This window comes from Thamnophis sirtalis, unplaced genomic scaffold (genome assembly GCF_051295495.1).
Source record: "Thamnophis sirtalis isolate CommonGarterSnake01/CBP01778 unplaced genomic scaffold, rThaSir2_p1.2 scaffold_2, whole genome shotgun sequence".
Taxonomy (NCBI): Eukaryota; Metazoa; Chordata; class Lepidosauria; order Squamata; family Natricidae; genus Thamnophis; species Thamnophis sirtalis.
In genome coordinates, this window is record NW_028261382.1 from 69,118,557 (window position 1) to 69,145,593 (window position 27,037).

The 27,037-nt window shown below is 46.5% G+C and overlaps 1 protein-coding gene across 6 annotated transcripts in view; it reads right to left on the reverse strand.

Moving 5' to 3' along the window:
* CABIN1 (calcineurin binding protein 1) overlaps nucleotides 1-27,037 on the reverse strand; it is a 130,864-nt gene that overhangs the window by 72,613 nt on the left and 31,214 nt on the right. For all 6 annotated transcript variants that reach the window (XM_087705947.1, XM_087705946.1, XM_087705945.1 and 3 more), the window contains 11 exons: nucleotides 23,090-23,367; nucleotides 14,909-15,077; nucleotides 14,618-14,751; nucleotides 14,288-14,505; nucleotides 12,148-12,226; nucleotides 11,720-11,910; nucleotides 11,333-11,482; nucleotides 10,136-10,330; nucleotides 4,450-4,686; nucleotides 2,809-2,968; nucleotides 1,681-1,787 (listed from right to left, as the gene is read on the reverse strand). In XM_087705947.1, coding sequence (XP_087562073.1) covers nucleotides 1,681-1,787; nucleotides 2,809-2,968; nucleotides 4,450-4,686; nucleotides 10,136-10,330; nucleotides 11,333-11,482; nucleotides 11,720-11,910; nucleotides 12,148-12,226; nucleotides 14,288-14,505; nucleotides 14,618-14,751; nucleotides 14,909-15,077; nucleotides 23,090-23,367 — 1,918 coding nt within the window. The remainder of the gene's footprint in view (nucleotides 1-1,680; nucleotides 1,788-2,808; nucleotides 2,969-4,449; nucleotides 4,687-10,135; nucleotides 10,331-11,332; nucleotides 11,483-11,719; nucleotides 11,911-12,147; nucleotides 12,227-14,287; nucleotides 14,506-14,617; nucleotides 14,752-14,908; nucleotides 15,078-23,089; nucleotides 23,368-27,037) is intronic.

Here is a 27,037-nt window from a genome sequence, read left to right on the forward strand (position 1 = left end):
GAGCAGTCGAGGTTCCGGGTTGCTTTGGATGACCACTTGGGGTCCCACGAGAGGAACTTCACCTAGAAGAGCTGGATTTCTGCTGCAACCTGCAGCAATGCCCTGAGTAATAGCCTGGGCAATGATATGCTGAAAACTCTCTGGTAGATCTGGGAATACTGTGGAAAGAGTAGGCGGGGCAAGCCGGGATCTGCACACTCCAGCAGCATGCCGGCCAAACAGATCCCCCTGCCGGGCCCGCGGGTGCTCAGGGGTGAGGGGGGACATGGAGAATCCTCCCATGGATGATCCCCGAGATATAGGAGGGGACTCTGCTACAGGTGTAAGCCTATGGGGCGAAAGAGATCTAGAGGGTGAAGGGCTGACACTATCCCTAGTCCTCCTTGAGGAAGTGCTGATTCTTATGTGGGAACCTCCTTTCTTGGAGGACTTCGATATGCTCTTCCTGCCTGAGGCCCTCTCTCCAGCAGCCGAAGGGCCTCTAAAAGTCCCATCAGGATCGGAAGCCTCAGGGGATTCTGGGGCAGCCACCCCTGATTGCCTCGTGGCTTCCGCTATTTTGTTCCAGCTTCCCCAGCACCGCATAGCACTACTCACAGCTCCAAGGATCACCTCTGGCCTCCTACTCGCCCTGCACAGCTTGCTAGGGCCGCTGCTGAGAGGCTGTGACGAGCTCCGTGCCTCCGTGTACATGGCCCCAAAATGGCGCCGCTGATCTGTGGCTCGAAAAACTGCTCACAAGAAGCAGCAGGAGGCCGTTCCCCGGTTCACGGGAGAGCTTTGCCTCTTCTGTGCTCCTTCAGCACTCACAGTTGCTCTAGTCAGCGCCACAGCGACTATAAGGGAGCTCCGATGTCGTGCTCCAGCCACGTGTGTCTTCTCGGAAGCTGGCACCACACTCAAGATGGCGGCCGCCGACCACACAGCCTGATGCCTCAAAGAGCTCTCCCTCAGAAGTACCTGCAGTGAACTGGCAGAGCTCCAACAACCCCCGATGGAATGGGTTGCAGTGCCTCAACGCGCCTCCTGGTGCGCAGCTTCAAAGCCTCCCCCAACGACAGCCAGTGGTCTTGGAGGCTCAAACGCCCCTAGCAAAGCTCAGCTCTTGCCCAGCGCGCGCGCGCACACACACACACACACACACACACGGAAGACAAAAGGGAGGAGATGGAGAAGTCAAGAATGGAAAATTCTCAAAAAAAAATCCAATCGCAGGAGCCACCAAAAACAGTCCAAGACCTTACTAGGTGCCATGCAGAGGATGTAGAGGGGAGTGGTCTCAACTTTAACCTCAGTCTCTAGGCTGATTGGATGTGAGAATCAGTGACTCCTCCCACAGGTCACTTTGGAGAACCAAGGAATATCATTGAAACACATACTGCTAATTTGCAAGAACTTGGGAAAAAGAAATGGGATATTCTATAAACCAATGGAATAGAATGTTAAGGAATGTCATTTCTGAAGGTTTCAATAAGAGATCAATTCAACAGAATAATTCTTTTTATTTATTTTGGATTATTCTAAAGATGTTTAGAAAAGATTGGATGTCAAGCACCTGTAAACAAAGGGAGAGATCAGCTGACCTTTTTGAACAATTCAAGATGCAGGACAATTACCTCATTATATCAAGGGTGGAGATCAAAAGTGATCAGTACTAAAAAAAATGACATTTCTACTCACATAAAATTTAAGCAGAGCTCCATCTGAGTTGCAGCACCAGGATCTCCTTCCAAGGTATTCATGGGCAGTGTTCAGCAGCATAAGGGAAGGGGGCAGCATAGGCGTGTCTTGAATTGGAGACACTGAGAATAAGATGAGAAACAAGTAGAACTCTCATCAACTTTAGAAGAATGGGTGACAAACTTCAGACAGCAGTTTCTCATTGTAATAGAGTATTTTAGGCATCTTTCTGCTCTAACAAAGTCTTTCAAAGCAAGGAACAAATCAGTCAGCCCAAAGGAATTACTCAGAATAGTCTATCAAATTGCTTGATCACCTCAACCTTCTTAGCATGCAGCTGCTGTATTTTGCACTAATAGCACCAATTTGGAGGTAATGAGGGCATCAGTAACTGTCAATAGAGCTTCTGGTTCCAAGAAGGGCCATCCTGAAGCTGAATAAACCCATCCCCTGTCATGCACCTGCTGATTTTGAAGGAGCTGAGAAACCCAAGTTGGGGATCTCCTCCTAAAAGGCAGATCCTCAAGATCAATAAGGGGAATCAGGCAATTACACTGTGGTTACCAGTCAAGCAGCCAGTCAATCATGCTAGGGTTCAGCCTCAATTTGCTATGTTCCATTAGACCTTGTGACTTCCAGGTATCAGATAAGGAATTATGAGGTCAGCATGGATTTTCCAAAAACAAAAGTTAGAGAATGACTTTACTTCATTTTTGATCAGACAACTTCCTTAATGGATCATGGCACTACAGTAGATTCTGGTTCCCAAACTGAATGCTGCAGGCTCCTGCGCTGCAGTACCTTCAGCATTGTGGCACATTTTGGGAATTGTGGGGTGATAGGCAAAATTACTGAGGCAATAAGAGTACTGAGATCTGTTTGGGAACCTTGGCTGTAAACCTGATGCACCTTGTCGCTAGAAAACCATCGGATGACGTGCCTGATGACATTCTGACATGTTTAGATCACTACACCTGAGAGTCTTGAAGGCCAAGATGCCACCTTGCATCTCCTTTGATGCCACATTGCATCTCCTTTGGGGCCCTTTGAAGAGGGCAGGCATCAGGCCACAGGACGGATGTGAAGGAGGAAAAAGAGACCCTGAAGAAAAGGAACACCAGGACTCACCTCCTTCCTGTGGATTCTGCAGCTTCTCATGTTGACAGTAAAGGGGCTGGATGTTTTCTTCTTCATGCTGAATAATCTGATGAAGAATAATCCAGGGAAGCACCGAGGACACAAACGGCTCTTTGGGTTCCTCCTGGACTACCATGCTGGAATCAATAATCTAATCGCCAAAGAAAGAAACACAGCAAATAAAAAGCCACAAAGGTAATCGAGAGTCAGTACTCTAGTTCAGATATTTGAGACTCAGCTGCAACAAGAAGAAAGAGTTACTAAAGACTTTTTGTAACTTTAGCACTGCTCATCAAACTTACAACTGTGACAGTATTCCCATATGGTCATGTGATTATGATTTGGGAACTACTGGTAGTATAGGTGGTACCTGGCTCAAAATAACTGTGAGAGGGATCTTGGGAGTCCTACCAGACAATCACTTAAATATGAGCCAGCAGTATGTGGCAGCAGCCAAAAAAAAGCCAGTGCAATGTTAGGCTGCATTAACAGAGGGATAGAATCAAGATCACGTGAAATATTAATACCACTTTATAAGGCCTTGGTAAGACCATACTTGGAATTCTGAATTCAGTTTTGGTCACCATGATTTTAAAAAGATGTCGAGACTCTGGAAAGCGTGCAGAGAAGAGCAACAAAGATGATAAGTGTGCTGGGGACTAAAACATATGAAGAACTGTTACAGGAATTGGTTATGACTAGTCTAATGAAAAGGACTAGGTGTGACAGAATAGCAGGGTTCCAATATTTCAGGGGTTGCCACAAAGAAGCGGTGATCAACCTATTCTCCAAAGCACCAGAAGTTAGGACGGATAGAAACGAAAGGTAGCAATGGATGGAAACTAATCAAGGAGAGAACCAACCTAGACTAAAAAGAAATTTCCTAACAGTTAGAACGATTTGCCTCCAGAAATTGTGGGTGTTCCAACACTGGAGGTTTTTAAGAGGAGACTGGACAACCACTTATCTGAAGTGGTATAGGGTTTCCTGCCTGAGCAAGTAGTTGGACTAGAAGACCTCCAAGGTCCCTTCCAACTCAGTCACATCTAGTGCATAGTCACAAGCGCTGCAATATGCCATGGTCATGTAGTCAACATTTGTGAGTTTTGCAGACAGCCTCTGACAAAGTCAATGGAGAAGCTGGCAGTAAAATTGTTACATGATATCTCCTTAACTATGGTGGGTGATTCATTTAACAGCCACAGCAGAACTAACATCGTAAGTCCAGTGTGGTGACATGTATTGCTCAAGAATTGTGACAGAGTTGTTGGACCAATAGTGGTCATTAAGTGAGGACTACATGTAAGATGATGATTGCTGAGCTGCCAGTCAACCAAATCATGCTCTAAAGAACATTTTAGAGGGCTCTAGTGGAAGACTTGCTCCTTTTCCCAGACATGTGACCCTTTTTGCTGTGATTTTCCCTGCAATCAATATCTGGATATCGACTATATGAAATGTTACAAAATGTCATCACAATACATAGCTATATCTCTATAGACTTGTGGTACTGTGAATATAAGCAAGGGTGCTTTTGTCTTTTCCCTCTTTGGCTGGCTCCTTCTCCAGACGGAGCTCTTGGGGTGAAAGCTGCAGCAGCTGCGGGGTTAAGGGGAGCCCCCCCCCCCCTACCTGGATGAGGTTGTGACTAAATCGGGTGAGATTCGGCAGGGCAGAAACTTCACTCAGGCTGCTGCTGTTTGCTGAGAGGGAGTGACTGATGCCCTGGAGCAGCTGAGTCACAGTGGCGACCCACTCTTCCTTGGCCGAGGCAGTTGTTGTATTGATCATCTGCTGGAAAGCTTCGTTCAAGGCCACTTCGGAGCATTCCAAGCACTGCTGATAATCCTTCAGCCGAAGAAGGGAGTCCTAGGGCATATCAGGAATGGGGTAGAAGATAAAAACGCCGCAGGGAAGAGAAGGAAGAGTTGCATCAGACAGGACAGCAAAGGCCAGAAAGACCATAAACCCTGAACCCTACAGGTATCTATGTTGCTTCCTGCAGGTTGTACATTATTAATCCTTATCACACACTTTCTTTTGGGGGGTTCGCAGTGTTATGTAAAACATACAGACACAGAGAACAACAAGAAATATTAAGTCAGGGAGAGAGGTAGAAAACAAAATACAGACGACCTCAATCCCCATTCCCAAGGTTGCTCACTTTCACTTCCAGATAACCAACTGGGCACCCAGTTTTTAGACAAATGCTTGTTCCTTGCAACTGACAATACAAATGCCACACACACAATGTCTGAACACTGAGACATCACTTCTCCCACCTTCACCATCGTTCTGTTCAGGGTGCACAATGGACATTCATTTCTTTTCCATCAGCAGGGACAGACAGACAGACTGGAATCTCCATTCACGCAGTCACCCATTTCAGCCATTCTCTGTTCCAAGTGGACCAAACGTTTTCTTGTCTCACTGCCAGCCAGCCATTCATGTCATGTAAAAGAGAAATTCCCACCAGACAATTCATTCAGAATGTTGAACAATTTCCCCCTAGATTCATCTTCAATGTGGCATTACCTTTCACTTAAACATAATACGCAACTATTGCCAACCTATGCCTTCTCATTTTCACATGCACCCACAAGAACCTAGAGCGCACCAATTCATACTGTCTGGCACACAATCCCAGACTTTCTAAAACCCTTTAGTATAAAAAAATACATGGACAGATTATATAAGTTGCATGTTAAAAGAAAAAAGAAAACACCCCACTCTTATTCTCACAAGAAACACTAAAGAAAGTCACATATTAGCTTTGCACTAGTGCCAAATCAGATGAAATCTAGTCCTTTACAACCTTATGTTAAAAGAAATCTGAATTTGGAATATGGCAGAAGTCTCTGGATAAAATTGCAAATTAAAGTATCAAACTTTTAAAGTATTGCACTCTCCAAAATTAATCTGACAATTCTCTAATGAAGGAACTGAATGTAATTGCCAGAAGTAGGTGTAGAAAGTCCCAGCAGTGGTCATTGTGGGCAAGGCCCACTCGGCGTAAGAATATAAGGCTCGGTGCTTCTTAACAGAAAAACCCTTGGCAAGAATGGAAAGTCAGTAATTAAAATTTATTTCATCCTACGGTAAATCATCTTCCAGAATTGCTGAGCTCTTTGAGACTGTCACCAAATATAAAGATCCAACCTGATTATTACATTTCCAGTTTTTTTAAAAAAAATATAGACCATTTGACAGTTGTAATTGGAATAATATACAAATACTAACAAAAAAATTTCTAGTTTTCTGTAAGTATATTCACAGTGAATTTGATATTTTTCTTCCAAGAATATTTGTTGAATGGATAAAATTTGGCATCTGTTTAATCATGTAAGGTTTCACTTCTTCAGTTTCTGAATCTTATTTCAATCCTTATTGAAAAGATTTAACTTATATATAAACCCCCAAAGATGCCCTGAATTTTGTCATAGGTTTTTCAAATTTGGTCAAATCTTTTGTGCCACCTCATTTTTGTATTTTTTATTTTAAACTATACTGATTTGAAGATGCTGCAACCAAGCTTCAACCAGTTTCTGACCATTCCACAGAGAGTTTGAAGATTTCATCAACATCATTCATTCAATGACCTTTCTTCGATTCCTATTGGGATCATTGGGAAAATATTAATTTTTACTACAGATATTCTTCCTTACCAAGAAAGATTTAATTTTTCCATCTTATAAATCCCACCCACCCCCAAGATATATAATTATTTTTGAATAAGTCTTCATTTTTTATATAAAAGGCTTAATACTATTATTAAATCCTGTTATTCATTGCATTTTTCTCCAGACGGACTTAGTGTCAGCCTCTGCTTCGCTGCTGCTTTTCTATGTCATGTTGTTCATCTGTTTGTCTGTGTTCTTTCGTTTCTGCAAGTGTGACCATTCTTTTCTGGAGGAGGGTCGGATGTCAGCCTCTGCTTCGCTGCTGCTTTTCGGCTGCCATTGAAACGGGGAGGGGGGGCATGGTATTTGGGAGGGGAATCATTATGTGCCGGAGGATTGTTATTAGGAGTTATTCTGATCATCTCTCTGCGCATGTGGAAGAAGGGAGTTTCCCGCCGAGGCCAACTGTCCAGCATTCCAACCTGATGATGATTTTTGAAGGCATCTCCCACCGGATGGTTGGGTGAATTATGATTGGACTATGAACTGGGGTGCCAAAGGGAGGGGATTGAATCATACATGATATCTATTGCTTTCGCGCCTTTTTACTTAGACTCAGCTTTGCATTGCTTCTCATCGTTTGTAATCAGTAAAAGTACACTTAATTCTGAAACATGGAGTTGAGTGGTTTCTTTCTTGATTATTAAATGAAGAGGCACCTGACATTAAGCTGAGTCTCACCTCGCACCCAACCTGGAGCGAATACCTTCCGAAGGGGGTGCACTCAATGAAAAAAAAAATGTCCTTCCATGGCAGTGACCAAGAGGAGGAAATGGCAGCAGCTGCAGCACCATCATTAACGGAAATGTTGGCTGACCTGCAAGTGGAGGAACCTACTGTTCGACCCAGGTGGACTTGGGGAGTGGGACAGAAAGAGAAACCTGAAGAACCGGTAACTGGAGTCACGATGATGCCCAGAAAACCAGCTGCTGATTGGCGTGGACCTGAAGAAGACGACTACATGATGTCCCAAGCCATGAAACTTCTCGAAGGCACGTGGGAAAAACGCCGGGTTCGAGAGAGTGGTGTGGAAAGAGGACCTGAGGAGGAACTAGCGAAAAGGTACCCGTTGCATAGTTTAAGAGAGGCTGGGGGGACCGAAGGGGAATGTGCACAAGAAGACCCAGCACCGACTCCCCCGCCGTTTAGAATCTTGGTACGAGGCTGCAGCAGATGTTGAAGTTGATTTGGCCAGGCTTCATTACAAGGGAGAAGGAGAAGCTGAGGATTCCCCACCTCCCACCAAATCCCCCCTCCCAAAGGTGCAAAAAGGAGGAAGGGGAGGATTCACAGGCAAACCCAAGCCTCCCATTTGCTTCCGCTGTGGGAACGAGGGGCACCGTGCTGTGAATTGCCGAGTCAAGATGACCCACACTGCTCCACCCCCCACCCCCCCGGAGAGAGAAAAAGGCTGAGAAGCCTCCTAGCAAGAAAAGGGAACCTGTTTTGATGGGGGAGGAGATTTCTTGACGCTTTGGGCAGGAAAAGGAGGGAGCGGAAGCCCCAGTTCATCTGACGACAGTGACTCTGAGGACACGGACCGCTGGGTAAGTTCCCGTTCGGGGCCCATGCTTATCCCAATTGAACTTAGAGTGCCCTCTTCTGGCACGCAAGAGAAATTTCTGGCTCTTTTAGACTCTGGTTGCTCACGTTCCATTATAAGCCCAGATGTAGTTGAAAAAATGGGATTGAAACTGAAAACTTTAAAAATCCCAATTGCATTTTGCCAATTAGATGGCTCTATTGCAGGGCGAAGTCCTGCTCATTTTGCTACTGAACCCATCGAAATGTGGTTGGGAACCCACCAAGAGGTGATAACTTTTATTGTAGCCCCAGGAATGGACCGGCCCCTTATATTAGGACTCCCCTGGCTCCGTAAATGGAATCCATGCATTAACTGGAGAGATGGGTGGTTACGAATTCAGTCGGCCACACCCCCCGAGGGGAGGATGGAGGATCCGGAGTCAGATACGGCTGGCCCCAAACTGGCAGCCAGAGGGCAAGAAAGAATTGAGGGGGAGGAAAGAATCCCAAAGGAATACTGGGACCTGAAAGATGTTTTCAGTGAAAAATCTTCTGATAAGTTGCCCCCTCACACGCCCACTGATTGCACCATTGATATTGTACCTGGGGTGAAGCTCCCAAACCCCCAAATTTATTCTATGACCCCTAGGGAGATGGACGAAATGAGAAAATGCATTGATAAAAACTTGGAAAGGGGCTTCATTGAACCAGCCAGACCCAAAGTAGCAGCCCCAGTGTTATTCAGAGAAAAGAAGGATGGCTCCTTTCGTTTGTGTGTGAATTTTAAAAATCTTAACTGCATTTCTGCCCAAAATCTCTACCCTTTACCACTGATGAAGGACATGCTGGCACAACTAGGGAAGGGGAGGATCTTCACTAAATTGGACCTGCGGGAAGCATACTATCGGGTCAGAATTAAGGAAGGGGACGAGTGGAAAACTGCATTCAATTGCCCTCTTGTTTGCTTCCAATTTCGAGTAATGCCGTTTGGCCTCCAGAGGGCGCCAGCGGTTTTCATGCAATTAATTAATGCAGTTTTACATGACCATCTTTACAAAGGTGTGATGGTCTATCTAGATGATATCTTTATTTACACGGAAACAGATGGCACAGACCGGCTTCTCCTCAATTTGCAGTTCAGACATCCATTCAGTATCTTGCCAGCCACAGCGGGACTGGGAGGGAGTGGACTTAGCAGCTCCCATGTCCTCTTGGTCACTGCCTTGGTTAGATACTTGCTTAAGTCAGGCGTGCCATCTTCAAAACCCAAGAAAGGAAACTCCCAACTCCATGGTTTTAGAGAAAAGTACTTTTACTGAGTATGAAGTGATAGCGACGAAAGAAAAGCAAGATCTAGGCTAAAGGCAGGAAAATTACATATTGAAAGTTTTCCCAAATCCCTCTCCCCAAGGACCCAGGCTGAATGCCCAATTCTCAGCTCCCATGGTGTTATGTGGGGTGCATCTTCAGGTGGCTTCATCCATCTGGTATGCTGGGACTATTGACCTTGACTGGGCATAAACAACTCCATTCAGCTACACCGTAGAAGATGAGAGCAATCCTCCCCACGGGCGAGACGTCTTCAGCAGCTTGCTTCCCCCCCAAATACCTATGCCCCCTTCCCCCATTACTATGGCAGCCGAAAGCAAGCAAGCATGATAGAGGCCGACAGATATCCTGACAGACATTAAATTCACTACATTACACAAATTTACTACAAGAAGTGAAACAGCATTAATGTGGTGAGGCCACATTTATCCTTTTTCAGCAATTCTTCCTCGTAGCTGATAATTCATTTCATATGCTAATAAAGAGCCAAGGTGGCGCAGTGGTTAAATGCAGCACTGCAGGCTACTGCTAGATCAGCAGGTCAGCGGTTCAAATCTCACCGGCTCAGGGTTGACTCAGCCTTCCATCCTTCCGAGGTGGGTAAAATGAGGACCCAGATTGTTGGGGGCAATATGCTGACTCTCTGTAAACCGCTTAGAGAGGCCTGAAAGGCCTATGAAGCGGTATATAAGTCTACTGCTATTGCTATTGCTATTGCTATAATAAGCATTCATTTTATGCTAATTTACACCAATTTACTGGAAAGAAAAAAACATCAAACTCACCTGTAGCAAGAGAAGTTGGGCTGGCCTCTCTGGAATGGAGATGGCCAACTCCAAATGCTCCGTCCTGCTGTCCCCATTGAGGCACAAAGTTGGGCGGAGCAGCTGAACCACAGCCCTGTAGTCCCCAGCCTCGTACAAGCGCTGAAGCTCCTCCAAAGATTGGCATCTCTCCAGGGACTTCAGATTCTTATCAATCTGCAAGAATGAAACACTGGATGGGTCACACTCCAGTTTAACCTGGGATTAAAAAACAACAACACCTCACCACAATAATCAACCATCTGGTCATTATACCGTAAGACAGTGGCTGGTGTCCCACAGAAACTGGCTCATAATCCATCTTTTACCTGTGTTTATTCTACTATGGAAAGCCAGCCACAGCATACGGAGAACTCCTCTTCCTTCTTTTCCTTACATTCAATGAACTCCAGAGAATACACAGTGGAAAGATGACAGGCAACTGAGGTGGAAAGACATTCTAAGAGCAGCATTTTATTTCAAGTTTTAAAACCAAATGTCATGCCTGAAAGCCATCTTTTCTTTTGGACTTCAGGCCTGTCACACTTTCTACTATCTACTTTCTATTCTGGGAAAAGGGGAGGTGGGATTACATGGAGTTGGGTGATATTGGCCATAACAACATTCTTCTTAGAAAGTCAAGGTTATCTCTGTCTCTGCACCTGGCCGGAACTGATTGGTGGAATCTGTTGTCGTGGTAGTGGAAGACTGGACCATGTAATGGACTTGTGGGTGTTGGGGCAGGATCTTGAATTTTCAACTAGATAGGAAAACCTGGAAGCTTTCAGATTTGTGTTTTCCAAGATGTGCCAGCACGGCTCTTTTAATAAATTGGAACTTTGAGGGATCCTTTGCTTCAGACTCCAATTTAATTGTATTGCATTGTATTGTAATTTTTAATGCTATTTGGAACCCTGACACCAGAAGCATTAATAGAGCATTTGAAATGAGCATCTCCTCCAACCTAGAGGTGATGCTTTTAATATCAGATAAAGTCAGGACCTGCCAAGCCACAAAATGCCGACTCAAGTGCAAGTACAGAGGCTTCAGATGAGACTCTTATGGGAGGATAAGTCTCGATGCCTCAACATAACCTGTGTGGAATCAGCTGCAAAAGAGAAATAATAAGCATGGCTTGGAGCCAACAAGGTGACCAAAAAAGCAACCAGGTGACGTTACCTCTTCCAAAGAAACCATAGAGTCAACATGGAGGTTGGGCAGTCTGATCACCATCCTCTTGTCGCTGTCAGAGTCAGCTTTGAGGGCAGCAGAATGCTGAAGCATCTGCGTGCAGACATCGTAGTTCTCCAGGGCCTGCTCCATTTCACCCTGCAGGAGCAACACAGCTTTCAGCTCCTTCTTCCTCCAGTACCGTCATCAACCCCTCAGGCCAAGTGGACGCCACGTACCTCAAGGCCACTTCCCGGTTCCATCTTAAGGGATGTTTAAATGACACATGTTTGCACTGATCAGGCGCAAACGCAAGGAGTTCCTCCTTTCTAACCTTGTCTTGCGAGGAATGTAAAATTGAGCATTAAGAGCTTTTAATTGCAGCAAAATACAAACCTGCAGAGCCAGAAACCGAGCTTTCAGCCAATACACTCGGACGGCAAACTGCAACCAACTCTTCTCAAAGAGGTCCCGCTGGGAAGAAGCGAATGAGAGCTGCAGGAGATCCCCCAAGAAGTGCGTGCCCGGAAAATCTGGGCCAAATTTGCCATTGGCCAAGCTGGCTGCAGGACCATTCCTGGGAGATACTGGAAGAAACATTTTTCTTGTTTAGCCCCTTGAAACGGAGTCTGAAGCAGGGAATGCAAAGGAAGCCGCCTTCTGCAGGTGGAGGCTCCTTTCTCTGCTTCCATTCTTGTGAGCCTGGGAACTCACTCGGGTGAAGCATGCCAAGTGTTGCCGAGCTACCCTCCAAAGCTAGCCTAGAGACCCAGCCCCCTGGTAAGCAAAAGCATCTGCTGAACTTCCAGCCCTCACTCACTCACCCATGGAACTCTTCCCTTTGGCCAGCAACCACTGATCCAGCTGCAATTCCATGCAGGACAGACTCATCAGCATCATCTCCTGAAATATAGGCAAAGGTATGACAAAAAGAAGAGGGTGCTGGACAATCTGGGAGGTCAGGGTGGATATTTGTCTATTCTTTTCTCTATATGCACTCAGTAGTTCAAACCAGCTCTTCTAATCAGCAGGACTCCTGCTACCTGCAATGCCTCCCAAGATCTAGCTCCGACTAATGAGCCCAAGCAAATTAAAACCCTGATACTTGGCTCCTTCTCAATGCTCTTCTTTATTGAGTATATCATATCAACACAGCTTCAAAGGAAAACCAGCTCTAAATCTTTCCCGCAGTTTCAATATAATTAAACAAGGAGACAACCCCATCCCCAAGTGTCACAGGTCACGTTGGCCAATTGGATTAATTGGAGGGCTCTCCAGGCACTCCTTCCCCAACCTTATCCATTGCCAGGAGAGATGACCTTGTTCCTCACAAAAAAGCTCTCTGCTGTGTCTAGTAAGGCATTCCAACCTCCTTCCCCCCTTCCCCCTCTGTGTGGCAGCTGAGAACAGATAAATGGGTGCTGCCAGATTTGGTTCGGAGTTGACACTGGCCTTTCTAGTGTCCAGGTAACAGAAAGATACTTCATCGCCTAGAAGGTAGAAGTGGCTTCAGGCTGTTCCTCACTGAAAAGGAACAGAGCATCCAGTGGTGCTTCTAAGCCAGTTTTTCAGTTCAGGAGTTTAGTCTGGCCATCTGCAGAGGCTACTAAAACTTATTTGTTAATCAAGGTCTGTGATTCTCTGAGCCAGTGAGACCAATTCCCAGAGATCACACCATCCAATGGAACTGTTTAAAACAAAACATTTTGGACTTGGGTCAGATTCTGTGAGGCTTCTCCAATAAAGCTGACTGTCCTCCTCAAAGGCAATGAAGGGAACTCAAGAGTCCAGGTTCTTTCTGGTGGCTGAAAGCCTGAAGAGGCAGAGTTTTCTTGGCTATGGAACCTCATAAAACCACGACTTTTCTTATCTCTCCTACTTCTTCTGTATGTACAATACTGGGTAGATCAGTTGTGTGCCTCATTTAAATGCAGCAAACACTGTGCTGCACTCGCTGCATGGTGCCCGCTGAGCACCTGTTCCTTCTCCTTTGCTATGGGGGCTCTGATAGGCAAAAGGGAGCCCACTGCAGAGCCTTCTAAATCCTCAGTTACCCTTTGCAGGTAGAAATACAGGTAATCCCCGAATTGCGGCAATCACTTAGTAACCATTCCAAGTTATGACCTAGCACACTCCCCCCACCAGGCACCTATGACCCAATCCTGAAGTTACAAATGTTGCAGCCTCTCTGTTTGCAAAGGCTTTTGCCTTGGGTCTTGTGCAGGCATCAGTTCGTAATGAACAGAGGCTTAAAGTAGTGTAGTGTGAGATCGTGCAAAAATCAGTAGTGCGAGATCTCTCTTGGTCTCGCACTACAGTAGTTTTGGCCTCAGTTCTCTGTGAACTCAGTCCTGTACCTCATCTGGCAGAAAAGCACTTGCAAGCCGAGACTTTGGGACAGCAACAACATGTTGCTTGAAGCCTCCCAACAGCTTGCAAATGCCTTTCCCACCATTCTAGTCTTGGCATGAAGAGCATTTGCAAGCTGATGGGTGGCTTGAAGCAATGCGATTTCACTGCCCCAAAGTCTTGGTGTCTTGCAAGTGCTCTTTGCGCTGAGACTACAAGCAGGCAAAGAAACAGCAGAAGACACTGGAGAGACAGATCTTCACAAGTGACCTGGCATGGCAGGATGGGGGGGGGGAACAATTGTGGGGACCCCCAGGGGGGTATGTCTCAGTGGGTCGGGGGAGTCCTTGGGTGGTCTGAAGCAGGTGGCCTGTTCCACTGTAAGGTATCCCATGGCCTTCCCCACCGAGATACCTCATGTGCACTTAGCGACCCATGCAATCGATTAGTGAATGTGTGGGCGAAAGCAGGGAGTAATCATGGTCAAGTTATGCAATTCACTCCTACAAATCACTCTTAACAAATGCAATTGGTAGTTTCCATTCCATTCGTAACTCGAAGACTACCTGTACTCAAAGAGCAGCAAGGACGTCATCATTCAAACGCGATCCTTACCCTGATGTGTTGATTGTGACAGTCCCTTAATAGTGGGTTGGGTAGGCTGCTGCTGTGCTTTCTCCAGTTGTTGTAGATATTCAGAACAACCTCGGGCAAGCCTGGTGGCCACTTGACCAGGAACTTCTGGCTGATGACTTTCAGGTATCTCATCATCAGTTCAAGTATGCCTCCGTTGTTCAAATTAGCCAAGAGGAACTTATGAACATCCTGCTTCTCTGGAAGAAAAATTGCCATCATGAGCTGATTTTCAGGGAATGAATGAATCAATAGATTAAGCTAATGTTTAAGAAAATCAAACAGTAAAATAAAAGTAGAGGTAAATCCTACCAGATTCCATGCAGACTGTCAGGTCAAGGGACATCCTATGGGAGCCCAGGGGCTGTGAGTTCTCATCCTTTGTTGTGCTTTGGATCTCATAGTGGTTGAATGGACCTTCTTCTTCTGGATCCAGCTTCCTCAGGCTGAAAGCATACCAGAAAAGCATTGAAGCAGTCAGAACCTGACTGCAGAGGAAAGGTAGCCAGGCAATCCGATCCACTGTTGCATGGCTATGCCTCTCTCCTTCCACCCTCTCCCGGCTTTTCCCCCCAGCACATGTTTAGAAATGGGGACGCGCACCGAGAAGGAAGGAACTTTACTAGCAGCTCCTGGAAATCGACTTTTTCTTCTTTTTTGCACTTGGTATTCCTGACTCGAGCAGATCGCCTCTTCGCTGTTTCACCACTCTCTTCCATGATTTTCTTCCGTTTCAACCCTTTCTTAGATTTGTCACCCCCAGAAGCATCTCCTGAGAAGAGCCAAAGAGTTTGGGATTAACAAGTGACTTCTATCAAGTTATTTTCCAATTTTTTAATTGACAAAAACAATCTTTCTGCATGGTCAAGTGGATCTCTTGTCCCCAAATTCAAGGCTGATCACAGGATGGCCCCGTAGAGACCTTCTTGCCTTCTCTCCAGCTCCAAAATCTCAAGCAGAGGAGGAGGAGGCGGCAGCACCTGGAGCCAGAGAGGACAAACTGAACTACCTGCTCAAGGCAAGAACCCAAACAAAACATCCCTGACAAAAGACTCTATAGCAGTGGTTCCCAAACTTTTTCAGTCCACCGCCCCAGTTTGCACGACGGAAGGTAGTAACAGTAAAATTCAAAACTGTAACAATTAATTGCAAATTTATTCAAAATCCAATTTAAAAACCTTTTTAGTTAATGTTAATTCAACAAAATTGTTGAACATGATCTAGGTTTTCAAAGTCTGATAGTCATTTATCAAGAACCTTAGTAACTAGTAACTTAGTAAACTCAGTAAAATTTAGTAACTACTTCACTGTTTTTAGTAGATGATAATTCCTGTGTAGATACTGAAAGAAGTAATCTCAGTAAGGTATTATCACAAAGCACAAAACTGCAACAGATATCATTAAGATATCACAAACTTACACAAAAAGATGTTCTTGTAAGAAACCCAAAATGGATAATAAACACTTATGTCTTTTATCTAAAGTTTTTCATCTTTAGATCAATGACCTTAATTGTTTTTTCTCTCCCTCACAAACATACACATATACCAGTGGTGGGTTTCAAAATTTTTTAGAACTTATTCTGTACGTGTGGCCTATTTTTTTTTTGAGAATTTTTTTTATTGTTTTAGTTAAACAAAAAGACAAAAAAACCCGTCTTTCGTTACATCTTGTTGAAAGCATATCGATTGGTTACAAATATATTCCATGCATTTCTTCCACAATCCTTACATAGGCTTCATTCAAATCAGGTTGTACATTTTAAGTCAAGAAAAAAAAGTTATGTATTTTACTATCCCTGTACCATAATTCTCCTTTAGTTACCATTGTTTAAACATGTTTTTATCTCTAATCATTTATATTAAAAGACACAACCACCTACTGGCATTCATTTGCAATTTCAATAGATCTCCAATAACATTGCACCTTTATAACATATTCTAAAATTAATTCGGTAAAGTAAGATATCTAAGCGTTCCCCCCCCCCCCCCGGCCCCGTAACACACCTGAATGTATCATTAAGTATTGTCCATTAACATTTCATTGTTATTATTGTAGTTAACTAAAAGTTATTTACTGTTTACCTCACCTCTCCTCTCCAGGCCCACACAATATTATAACTTTACAGCCGTTTTTAAACAATAATTTATTAATAAGATTTATAGGACTTTTCCCTCAATCCCAAATTAGTTAATTACGTGCTAAGAAAATAAACATTAGACATCTAAGACAATCTAAGAGATTCTACTGGACATTTCTACTGGACAATCACCCAAAATATACATCAGCATTTCTATGGCCTGGTTATTTATCCTCTAAGGTTATTATTTCTCTATTAGTATCATAGTAAATTTATGTTAATTAATAAACATTCAATGATAATCTAGAACAGTCTATAAGGTACTAAAATCTCTACTTAATAATCATCGATAATTAACTAGCTTTTTTCCATCAACTAGCATTATTAACCAGTATCTTTCCAGTAACAAAATGGTCTTTTCTCTCTCGCCAGCTGTTGCGTCGATTCTCTTCCCAGGACCTTTCCAGGGTTTAAGACTTCTCTCTGCACTTTGAAGCTTAAATGATCTCTCATGTGGTTTTGTTGCCCTTGAGTTATTAGTGTAAGCTTAACTTTGGTTGTCAGGTTTATTACTGAATAGATTTGTCTTATTAACTCCATCTTTTTCGCGCTCTCTTTTTCTCCTACATCTTGGAGTTTGGGATGGAGCACCAAATTATCAAAGTCACTTTTCCAGCTTCCCTTCTTTCCATCTTCACTCACGTTTACTCCATTAATAAGTTCATCTGAGTTCTTATCTTTGTTTTCTGTGTTTTCAGTTTCCGAAGTGAGGTGTGGGAGGAGTAACATATGGGTATTAACCCAGCCCTTTTCCCCTGGAGACTAAGGTAAATCTTGAGGCCACACCTCAGATCCTCCTTCTGACCTCCCAGATTAACCTCAGTCTCCAGCCCAGAAGGAGTGTTTTACCTGACTCTCCCTCACTTCACAGACTTCTAGGTTTTTCTAGGTTTTTTCTAGGTTTCTCCTTCTCAAGCCTTTAGTATTTTCTACAGTTTTCCTTCTGAATTACCTTGGATCGGCTCCTCTCTCCACCCATGCTCAGCGCTGCTGGCAGGCAAGCTTTGCCGTCTTCCAGCGCGATTCCCTAGCGACCGGACGGCCGCGTAAATGGGAAAAAAACCGCTGCGCCACGAGGCCCGCTAGGACAGCAGCAGGCCACCCAGGAGACCTCCGCAAGGCGCCAGCGATCGAGGAACTGGCAAGGGCCTTCCTCCAAAATTCCCAAGCCTCGGAGAAGACCGGGTCGCAGATCGGCGGCCATCTTGGATTCCCCACCATCTTAGGAGCACGTGGTAGAGCGTGTGACCCTCCTACGGAGGCTGAGAGCGCTCAAAAGGCACCGCTGTAGCCAGAAGAGGCTACAGGAGGAGGCCTCATTTTCCCAGCAATCCGGGAAGGGCCCAGAAGCAGCGGGAGCCGGCAATTGAGCCATGGAGCGGCGGCAATCGTTGGGAAAGCGTGGTGCCTGGAGGATCAAGGCACCAGAGAGAAGAGGCCGGCAGGGAGAGAGGAGGTGGTACAGTAATCGTGAGTACTATGGCAGAAGCAGTGAGGAGCGGGGGTGCAAGGCCTAGGTCCCATGGGGATTCGGATCCAGCCGAGGGGACCTCCAGGGGGGTTCCCCCAGTCACCAGAGGGAGGTCCCCCACCAAAAGAGGCACCCCCAGGCCCCATAGGAAGGGAACTTCTGAGAAGGAAGTTCAGATCACCGAGGCCTCTGCTAGAAGGTTCGGGGCCACCATAAACCCTTCGCCTTCCAGATCTCGCTCCCCCAGCAGGCTTCCAGCTTTGGAAGAGACTCAGGCAGAGGGCACAGCTCCCTATCCCCCCCCCCCCGCCTGCACACCCATCTGAGGCGAGGAGCAACCCCTTTGGGCGCAGGGCACCCAGTCCAGCCAGGCATCTATTGGCATCACAATCCCCTGATCACAGGGACTCTCTACAGCCCCCAGAGCTACAGCCTTCCCTGCCTGAGCTTCCTGCAAGCTTTCAGGAGGTGTTAGCCAGGGCCATAGCCCAGGGGATTGCTTCTGGGATGAATCATCAGCCCCAGAGTTCCAGGAGTAGGTCTTCCCGGGATCAGCCCAGGGGTCACCAGGATCGCCCCAGGGCCTCTGCTACCAGAGTGCCCAGGTCTCCCTCTCCCTCCACTGCCAGTGAGGCTTCAGAATTGGAGGAGGGAGAGTTGAAGGAGGTGGGGTTTTTTGAGGATGAGTATGCTCAAGCACCTGAGGCTCTTCCCCCCCTCCTTATTTAGCTCCTTACTGCGAAAGGCCAGGGCCACAGCAGGCCTCGATACCCCTCCAGATCCCAGGCCTGCGACTACCACACCCAGCACTAGCAGGGGTAACAAGAAGGGTCCTTTCCATAGGCCACCAGTGGAGAAGGAGGAGATCCCCACTCCAGAGATGTTCCTGGAGGTGCTTAAATCCTAGTGGGTTAAGTCAGGTTCCTTTCCCAACCCGGGGGGCAATGAGCGGAGGTTCTATAATCTTAACCCTACCTTTGCCCAAGCTCTCCAGGTTCCCGAGGTGGACACCCTGGTCACCACCCTAGCTTCAGCTTCAGCCGTGGTCACTGGAGACATCGCTAACTGTCTTAAAGCAGAGGACAAGAAGGCAGACATCATTTTGCATAAGTCATTCCAAGCAATAACCTGGGCCATTAGGGCAGTCGCTTTTGCATCTTTTTTCAATAGGTCTACAGTGCTGTGGCTAGAACAGCTGGGAGAAAGGACCCCGGCCACGGAGGTTCGACTGCTGTAGGACATCTCTAAAGTGCTGGCAGCCACGCAGTTCTCAGCAGACGCCACCTTGGATGCAGTTAAATATGCGTCTCGAGCCTTATCATCCTCTGTAGCGTCCAGGCGCCTGCTGTGGTTGCGCCATTGGCAGGCGGAGTCCAGGACTAAGTAGCACCTGGCAGGAGCAGACTACGCTGGGGACAAACTTTTTGGTGCTTCGCTGGATCCTATCCTGGTGGAGGATAAGAATAAGCGGAAGGTCTTCCCGGCTACGACCAGATGGTCAGATCACCAGCATGCTCCATACCCCAGGAGAACATCTTACCGCCCGCCTGAATCGGACGTCCAGAACCAGAGGTACCAGAATCCCAGGTTCCATCGACAAAGGGATAGGCAGTTCCCTGGGGATAGGTTCAAGGGCCAGCAGCAGAGCAAGTGGCCCTTTCGACGAGGGGGCGGCCACCCATTCCGCACGTTCAGGTGATCCGTTCGCAGATCACCCCATCGGCGGTCGCCTCTCTCTTTTTGTGGGTGCCTGGGAGCACGTCACATCGGACGAGTGGGTCCTCCAGTCTGTTAAGCTCGGGTTACAACTGGAGTTCCGCTCGCAACCCCCTAATAGATTCCGTACCTTCGCCTCCTCCACAGATCCAACCAAACGGGTCCTTAAGGCCAAGGCCATCAAACACCTGTTAGATATCAGGGGCATTGAGAGGGTCCCAGAGGGGGAGAAGGGCTCCGGATTCTACTCAAGTCTGTTTCTGGTCCCCAAGAGTTCAGGGGGGTGGAGAGCCATCCTGGATCTTAAACTGCTCAATTCCAGGGTGATCTACCGTAGGTTCAAGATGACATCCCTGAAATCCATCTTAGAGAGCATCCGACAGGGTGATTTCTTGGCCTCCATCGACCTCACGGAGGCCTACCTTCACATCAGAATCGCCCTGGAACATCGTAGGTTTCTCAGGTTTTCCTACGAGGGCAATCATTTTCAATATAGAGCTCTTCCCTTTGGGCTGGCCTCTAGCCCCCAGGACCTTTACCCTGGTGCTGGCCGCAGCCCACCTGCATTCTTTCCCTGTCCGCCTTTTGTTACCTGGATGACATCCTCGTCCTAGCCAGGTCCCCAGACACTGCCAGGCAGGACCTGGGGCTCACCATTGACAGCATCAGGTCCCTGGGATTCTCTGTCAACCTAGAGAAGAGCCAATTGGTCCCTTCCACCAGTCTCCAGCACCTAGGATCCATTATAGATTCGGTGTCTGGGGAGGTTTTCCTTTCCCAGGACCGAAAGGACAGCATTGTGCAGCTCATCCATGAAATTCGCAAATTACATTCTGTTCCTGCAGTTCTTCTTTCCAGGCTCCTTGGGAAATTCATTTCTTGTATAGGGATCATGCCCTGGACACGCCAGGGAGCTCCAGTGGTTCCTGCTTCCATACCAGAGAGTCGGGACGAGCGACGCCAACTTCAAAGTTCGAATGTCACCCCAGGTACTACTCTCTCTCCATTGGTGGCTGACCCCAGCGTTAGACAAGGGATCCCTCTTCAAGGAACCAGCAAGGAAGGTACTCAAAACAGACGCGAGCCTGTTCGGCTGAGGAGCACACCTGGAGGCCCAGATAGCCCAGGGCCGCTGGACTCCAACAGATCTGCGCAACAACATAAACTGGTTGGAGCTCAGGGCCATCCATCTGGCTCTACGTCACTTCAAGACCACGGTGACCGGTCACCACGTCCTGGTCCTGATGGACAACATGGCAGCCAAAGCCCATGTGAACAGGTAAGGGGGCACCCACTCCAAGGCCCTCCGCGACGAGGCCCTCTGCTTGGGGAACTGGGCAGAGGCATCTCCAGTCCATCAGAGCGGAACACATCTCCGGGACAGAGAATCAGCAAGCGGATTGGATTGGTGCTCCCACCCTTAGCCACAAGGGAGGACGGCTGGATGCAGCTTGGTACCTCCCGTCTCCCCTCAGATCACTGAGGGGCCTCGCACGCCTGCTCGCTCACATGGCCTGCGTGCTTCCAGTAGAAATGGGAAGTGCGGGGATCTTAATGTAGTAGAGCGGGGGAGGCTGGAGCAGGAGGTTAAATAAACAAATTTGGCTTCGCTTCTTTGCGCGCGGCAAGAGAGAATGTTGCCGAAGACACCACTGGGAGAATGTCCCCTTCAGGCTGTCCCCTTACCGCCCCCCTGCCGCCCCCCTTGCCTCTTAGTGCCCCCCTAAGTCATCCCACCGCCCCCCAGGGGGCGGTACTGCCCACTTTGGGAACCACTGCTGTATAGCCTCCTACTTAGCTTCCATCTGATTGGGCTCTGCAAACATGGCTCCAAAGTTCGCCATTGCTGTCCTGGGCTCTTGGGAAAAACTTCATGTGCATGAAAGCCAACACCAAGAGCTAGCAGCTGGGATTTTACACACACACACACACACACTATGTGTGTGTGTGTGGGTATAACTTCATCCAGGATTTTAAGGAACTTACCTGAAGAAAACATAAGATGAGTTGAGGCTGGCATGACTTGCTAATAAACCCATTTTTTTGAAATTTATTTGTCATTTTCAAGAGTTTAGAGCAGTGATGGTGAACCTTTTAGAGACCGAGTGCCCAAACTGCAACCCAAAACCCACTTATTTATCGCAATTTAAACTGAATACTGAGGTTTTACTACCTAAAATAATAATAAAGGCAGAGTACAGCTAATTGTTCTAAGAAAAATATGATAAATGCACTTTTATGCCCCTTCATTTTTTTCTACTTTTATTATCTTTAGTAATAAAAAAGCCTTTTGTAATATCCTTTCCCACCCCATTTCCCTCACTCCCACTTTCTGTTTCTTTCTCTTTCCCTCTCTCTGCCTGTTTCCCTGTCTCTCTTTCTCTCTCTCCTCTGCCTGTTTCACTCTTTCCCTCCCTCCTTCTCCCCCCCCCCGCTCTTCCTCCCTCTGTTTCTCTCTCTCTCTCTCCCCGGGGGGGGAGGGGGGGGAAACGCCTGAACGGGTTCTGGGTGGTGGGAATCTGATGTCTAGAGGCCAACAAGCCCAGGAACAGCATGGAAGCTCAGCTGGCTGGCGGGGAAGGCGGGGCATCCCAACACAGACAGCTCTGCAGGAAAATCAACTGACTGGATGTCAGTTGCTTCTTTCTGCCGAGCCAAGCTGACACAGGTTCGCAATGTGGCTCTGCGTCATAATGGGCTTCAGGAGGAAGGGACCCCATCTCCCCCATTGTGAAGCGTGCGAGTGAAAACATTCACTCAATCAATTCCAATTTCGAAAGATCTTTTTCTTTCGTGAGAAATTGGAATTGATTTGAGTGAAAAAAAATTTTTTGCCTCACAAACTTTTGTTTCTGTGCAAACGACGGTGGGAAACACAATGGAGCTGGACTGGGGCAATGGAGGGCTCTGCATGCGACCTCTAGCAGGTGTGCCTTAGATTCGCCACCATGGGCTTAGAGAATTTTTTTTAATCTAGTATATCTTACATCCCGTCCGTCAATCAGCTTATCTGGTTTATTTGCAAGCTCTTTCTGCTACTACAAGTATATGAACTCTAACAATATAAACTTGTTATGAATTGTTGGGGGTTCTTTGCATTTTGTATTTGGAGTTTTAGTTCTGTAAGCCATACAGAGTCACTATGATTGAGTTGGGCAGCCAATATAAATTTTCTAGATAAAATAAAATATAAAATAAAATATAAAATAATAAAGTAAAATAAAATAAAATAATAAAGTAAAATAAAATAAAATAATAAAGTAAAATAAAATAATAAAGTAAAATAAAATAAAGTAAAGTTAAAAAAAATAACCCTCACTGCATCCAAGTGGTAGTTAAGACTAAGTGGCCACCTTTCCCCCTCGCCACACACACACAGATTATTCAGTGAAGGACAGACTATTCAGCAAGAGAATAGGACTTCCCATTCATGTGATGCCTCTTGCATCTTCCTCACCTGCAGAGTTTACTGATTCCAGTACAGTCAAACTGGGGAAGTTAGGAGTCAGTGGTGTATACGTGAGGAGAGGTTCAGTCAAAGGCACCAGTGGGTTGGAACTGACAGGGCTGGGGTGAAGAACACTGACGGGGGCTACATTTGCCTGGCTCTCCAGATGCTGGTCCAGATCTTGGTATTCCAAGAGATCAATTTGCTTGCCCAAGCTTGGACGAGGTGGCTCACAAGTTGTGAGATGCAAGTAAGTGGCCATCAAACTCTCTCCTAGAGATTTCCAGCTGCATGGAAAACAGGGAAACAAAAACATGAATGAAAGTGAATATATAGTATGTTGCAGGATCCAATCTGAGTCGGTCACACCACAAATCATGAAGCTAATCCAATACTGTCAATGCATCTTCTTCACATTCAAAAGTGAACTGTATGAACAAATAAAAGGGATGGGATCCCCAATATCAGGAGTTACTGTAGAAACAGTCCTGCATAAACTAGAACTAAAACTAGCTGTGCATTTCAGAACTACACACCTAAATTCTGATGGCATTATGTGGATGACCCATGTCATCATCAAGAAAAAGGCACTTAAAGACTTTCATACCATGCTAAACTCCATCTCCCCCGACATGCAGTTTTCAATGGAGGAAGAAACATCTAGGCAATTACCATTTTGAGATGTACAATAGACAAGAGGATGGAAGGCCTAGAAACCACGGTTTATTGCTAGGCCACCAACATTCCACAGATTCTGAATTTCAACAGTAACTGAATTTCAACAGTAATAGGACAGTTTTATGGATGGCTCAAACAAAGATATATACCAAAACTGTGTAAACAGCCCCCCCCCACCCCGTAACTTGCAACACTGGTACAAATTGGCAGTGGATGTGGAAATCGATCTACCCAGAGACAAGTACCGTGAAAACAGTGAGAAAGAGAAAGCTGCCCCTCCCACCCCCCACCCCAGGAGCTCTGAAAGGAGGGAAAAGTTGGTCTACAAGCAAGCCTCAATCTATCACCTGCTTCCATTGAGGAAAGGCGGGGCACCGGGCAGCAAATTGCCGCTCCAAGATTGGCCCAAAGCCCCCTGTCGGGGGGGGGGGAATAGAAAACCAGATAAACAACCTGGGAAGAGAAGGGTGTCAGCGTTCCAAATACCATGTAGAATTAAATCAGAGTTGAAGGCAAAACTATGATTAAAGTTCCAATTTAATAAAGCAGGCATGTTGGCACATAGCTGTGGGGATTCCAATTCTGGAAGTTACATCAGAATCCCACCCAGTTAAAAGTTCATGAACTTGTCCCCACTCCCACAGTCCATCACATGGTCCAATCTCCTTCTTCCACGCTGGCGTACATGCCCAGCTTCCTCCGGTCAGGTGTACTGGTGTGGAGACAAAGGATGACCTTGCTTCTAGTAAAGAATGAAAAACAATACATTCCACAATTCTACTCCTTCTATTCCCCCCTCCCGTTGACTATACTAAAAGAAACAGCATAATGAAATTAGAGAAAGTATGGCAGGCCAAAATTCTAAAAAAGAATATAAATGCAAGCCTGACAGGCAGCCTCTCCTCAGAAGAAAAACGTTTCCTGAAAAGAGAACAACATAAAAGTTAACATATAAAAAATTAACCACCTACTTCCACCCCTAGGGGACCCTTTGGCTTATCGGGAAACTTCTCGTGGAATTGTTCTAATAATTTTTCCACTTTTAAGTTCCAGCTTTTCACCCAAGTGGCTTCAGATAAAGGGTAACCCTTCCATTGCACTAAATACTGCAAGCAACCCCTATTCAACCTAGAATCTACAATCTTTTCCACCTCAGATTGTGGTTCCCCTCCTATCACTATAGATGGGTGTTTCCCCTTCTACCTCTAAAGGAGGAGAGAAAACTTGGGTGGATGCTCTTATGCTAGACCCATTTACTGGTTTCAACAAGCTACAATGAAATTCTGGGCCAAATTTCCCTAGACTTCTGGGTAGACTGAGCTGAACTGTAAATGGGTTAACTATCTTCACTATCGGGAATGGACCTAGAAATTTTGGACCAAATTCCTTGCTAGGCATTCCTAATCTTAAGTATTTGGTAGAAAAACTTTGTCTCCCACAAGGAAGGGGTTCTGGAGCGAGCAGTGTTTATCAGCTTGCTTCTGGTAGGCTTCTGCTGCAACTGCTATAGCCTTCTTCGTATTCTCCCATCCTTTCTTTAGCATGTCCATCCATTCATTCAAAGACATGGAGGAGGGAGGCTATCTAGGAAGCTCAGGCATGGGAACAAATTCCATGCCACTGGTAATCTGGAAAGGAGTAAATCCAGCGCTGCTGTGAACCGCATTGTTGTACGCCACTTCGGCGAAGGGTAGCAAGTCTGACCAGTTGTCTTGCTGATAGTCCATAAAACACCAGATGTATTGTTCCACCAATGCATTGGTTCTCTCTGCTGCACAGTTCATGCTGGGATGAACCTCTGAACTCAGTTCTTGTGTGGACCCCATGGATCTCAGGACCTGGCTCCAGAACCTAGCTGTGAACTGGACTCCGCGGTCTGATCCTCTTGGGCAATCCATGCAGGCGATAAATGTGTTTCATAAACATTATCGCTAATTTCTTTGCGGACGGCAACTCTGAGCAAGCAATGAAGTGCGCCTGCTTAGAAACCAAGTCCATAACTATCCAGATTATTCTGTTTCCACTGCTGTCTGGGAGTTGCACGATGAAGTCCATGGCGACCTCTTCCCATGGTCTGTTAGGGCTGGCCACTTGTAGCAGTCCAGACTGGTCTGTTGGGAGCGCCAATTTCATAGCTGTCATCAGCTTATCCTGGCTTCCATTACAATCATGCTGCAGTTTTCTCGACAAAACATCCTCCAACAAGTTTTTGGGTTTTTGTTGGACAGCTGGGTTTTTTGTCTCTGCTGCAGGTTCCGGGCTCTTGGATTCAATCATCCCTGGCTGGCCCTTTTTCTCCATCGGTGGTATTGGCTCATCCACAATCATCAATTTCCTACCACCGTCTTCCCACTTTATCGTCGGTTTCCACTTGTCAAGCCATGCAAGCCCCAAGATTATTTCCTCCGGCATCTCTGGAGCAACAATGAATCTCAGAAGCGTGGGTTGGGCCCCTCCAATTAGCGTTCCATCTACCTGTTCACCCCAAATGGGACAGGCTAGAGGTCTTGTGCTTATACCTAGTTGCTTGACAATCAACGTGCTGATTAAGCATCGAGCGCAACTGGTGCTCACAGCTGCTTCAACTTCCCCCTCCAACCCCATCTTAGGCACTTGGAGGTTGACTTGGAAGGTGAAGGGGCGGATGGGTGCATTCACCATTGGGTCATCTTCAGCAATTTCCTCCTCCGAGGCCTCCCCCTTGGTAGGACTCTTTGTCACCTTAAGTTGGGGATCCTCTTCCAGAGCGTGTTTGCTTTTCCCCTCCTCCGAGGCCTCCCCCTTGGTAGGACTTTTCATCACCTTAAGTTGGGGATCCTCTTCCAGAGGCTGTTGACCCTTTTCCTCCTCCGAGGCCTCCCCCTTGGTAGGACTCTTCATCACCTTAAGTTGGGGATCCTCTTCTAGAGGTTGTTGGGCCAGATGACTCTTTTGCGGTATAAATGCAGGCCTGACAAAGGGACACCGCCATGAAAGGGGTAGAACCTGCTGCGCAATTCCCTCCCATTCCAAGAGAAGAACCATCCTCCTCATCGGGGGAAAGTGAAACTGAATCTGATGACGACCGCTGGTAAGTTCCTGATCAGGCCCCATGACCATCCCAGTAGAACTTAAAGTGCCCTCTACTGGAGCCCAAGCAAAAATGCTGGCCCTTTTAGATTTGGGATGCACACGTTGCATCGTTAGCCCGTAACTGGTGGAAAAACTGGGCTTGAAACTGAGAACTTTGAAAGTCCCCATTGCTTTTTGTCAGCTAGATGAGTCTATAGCTGGGGTGGG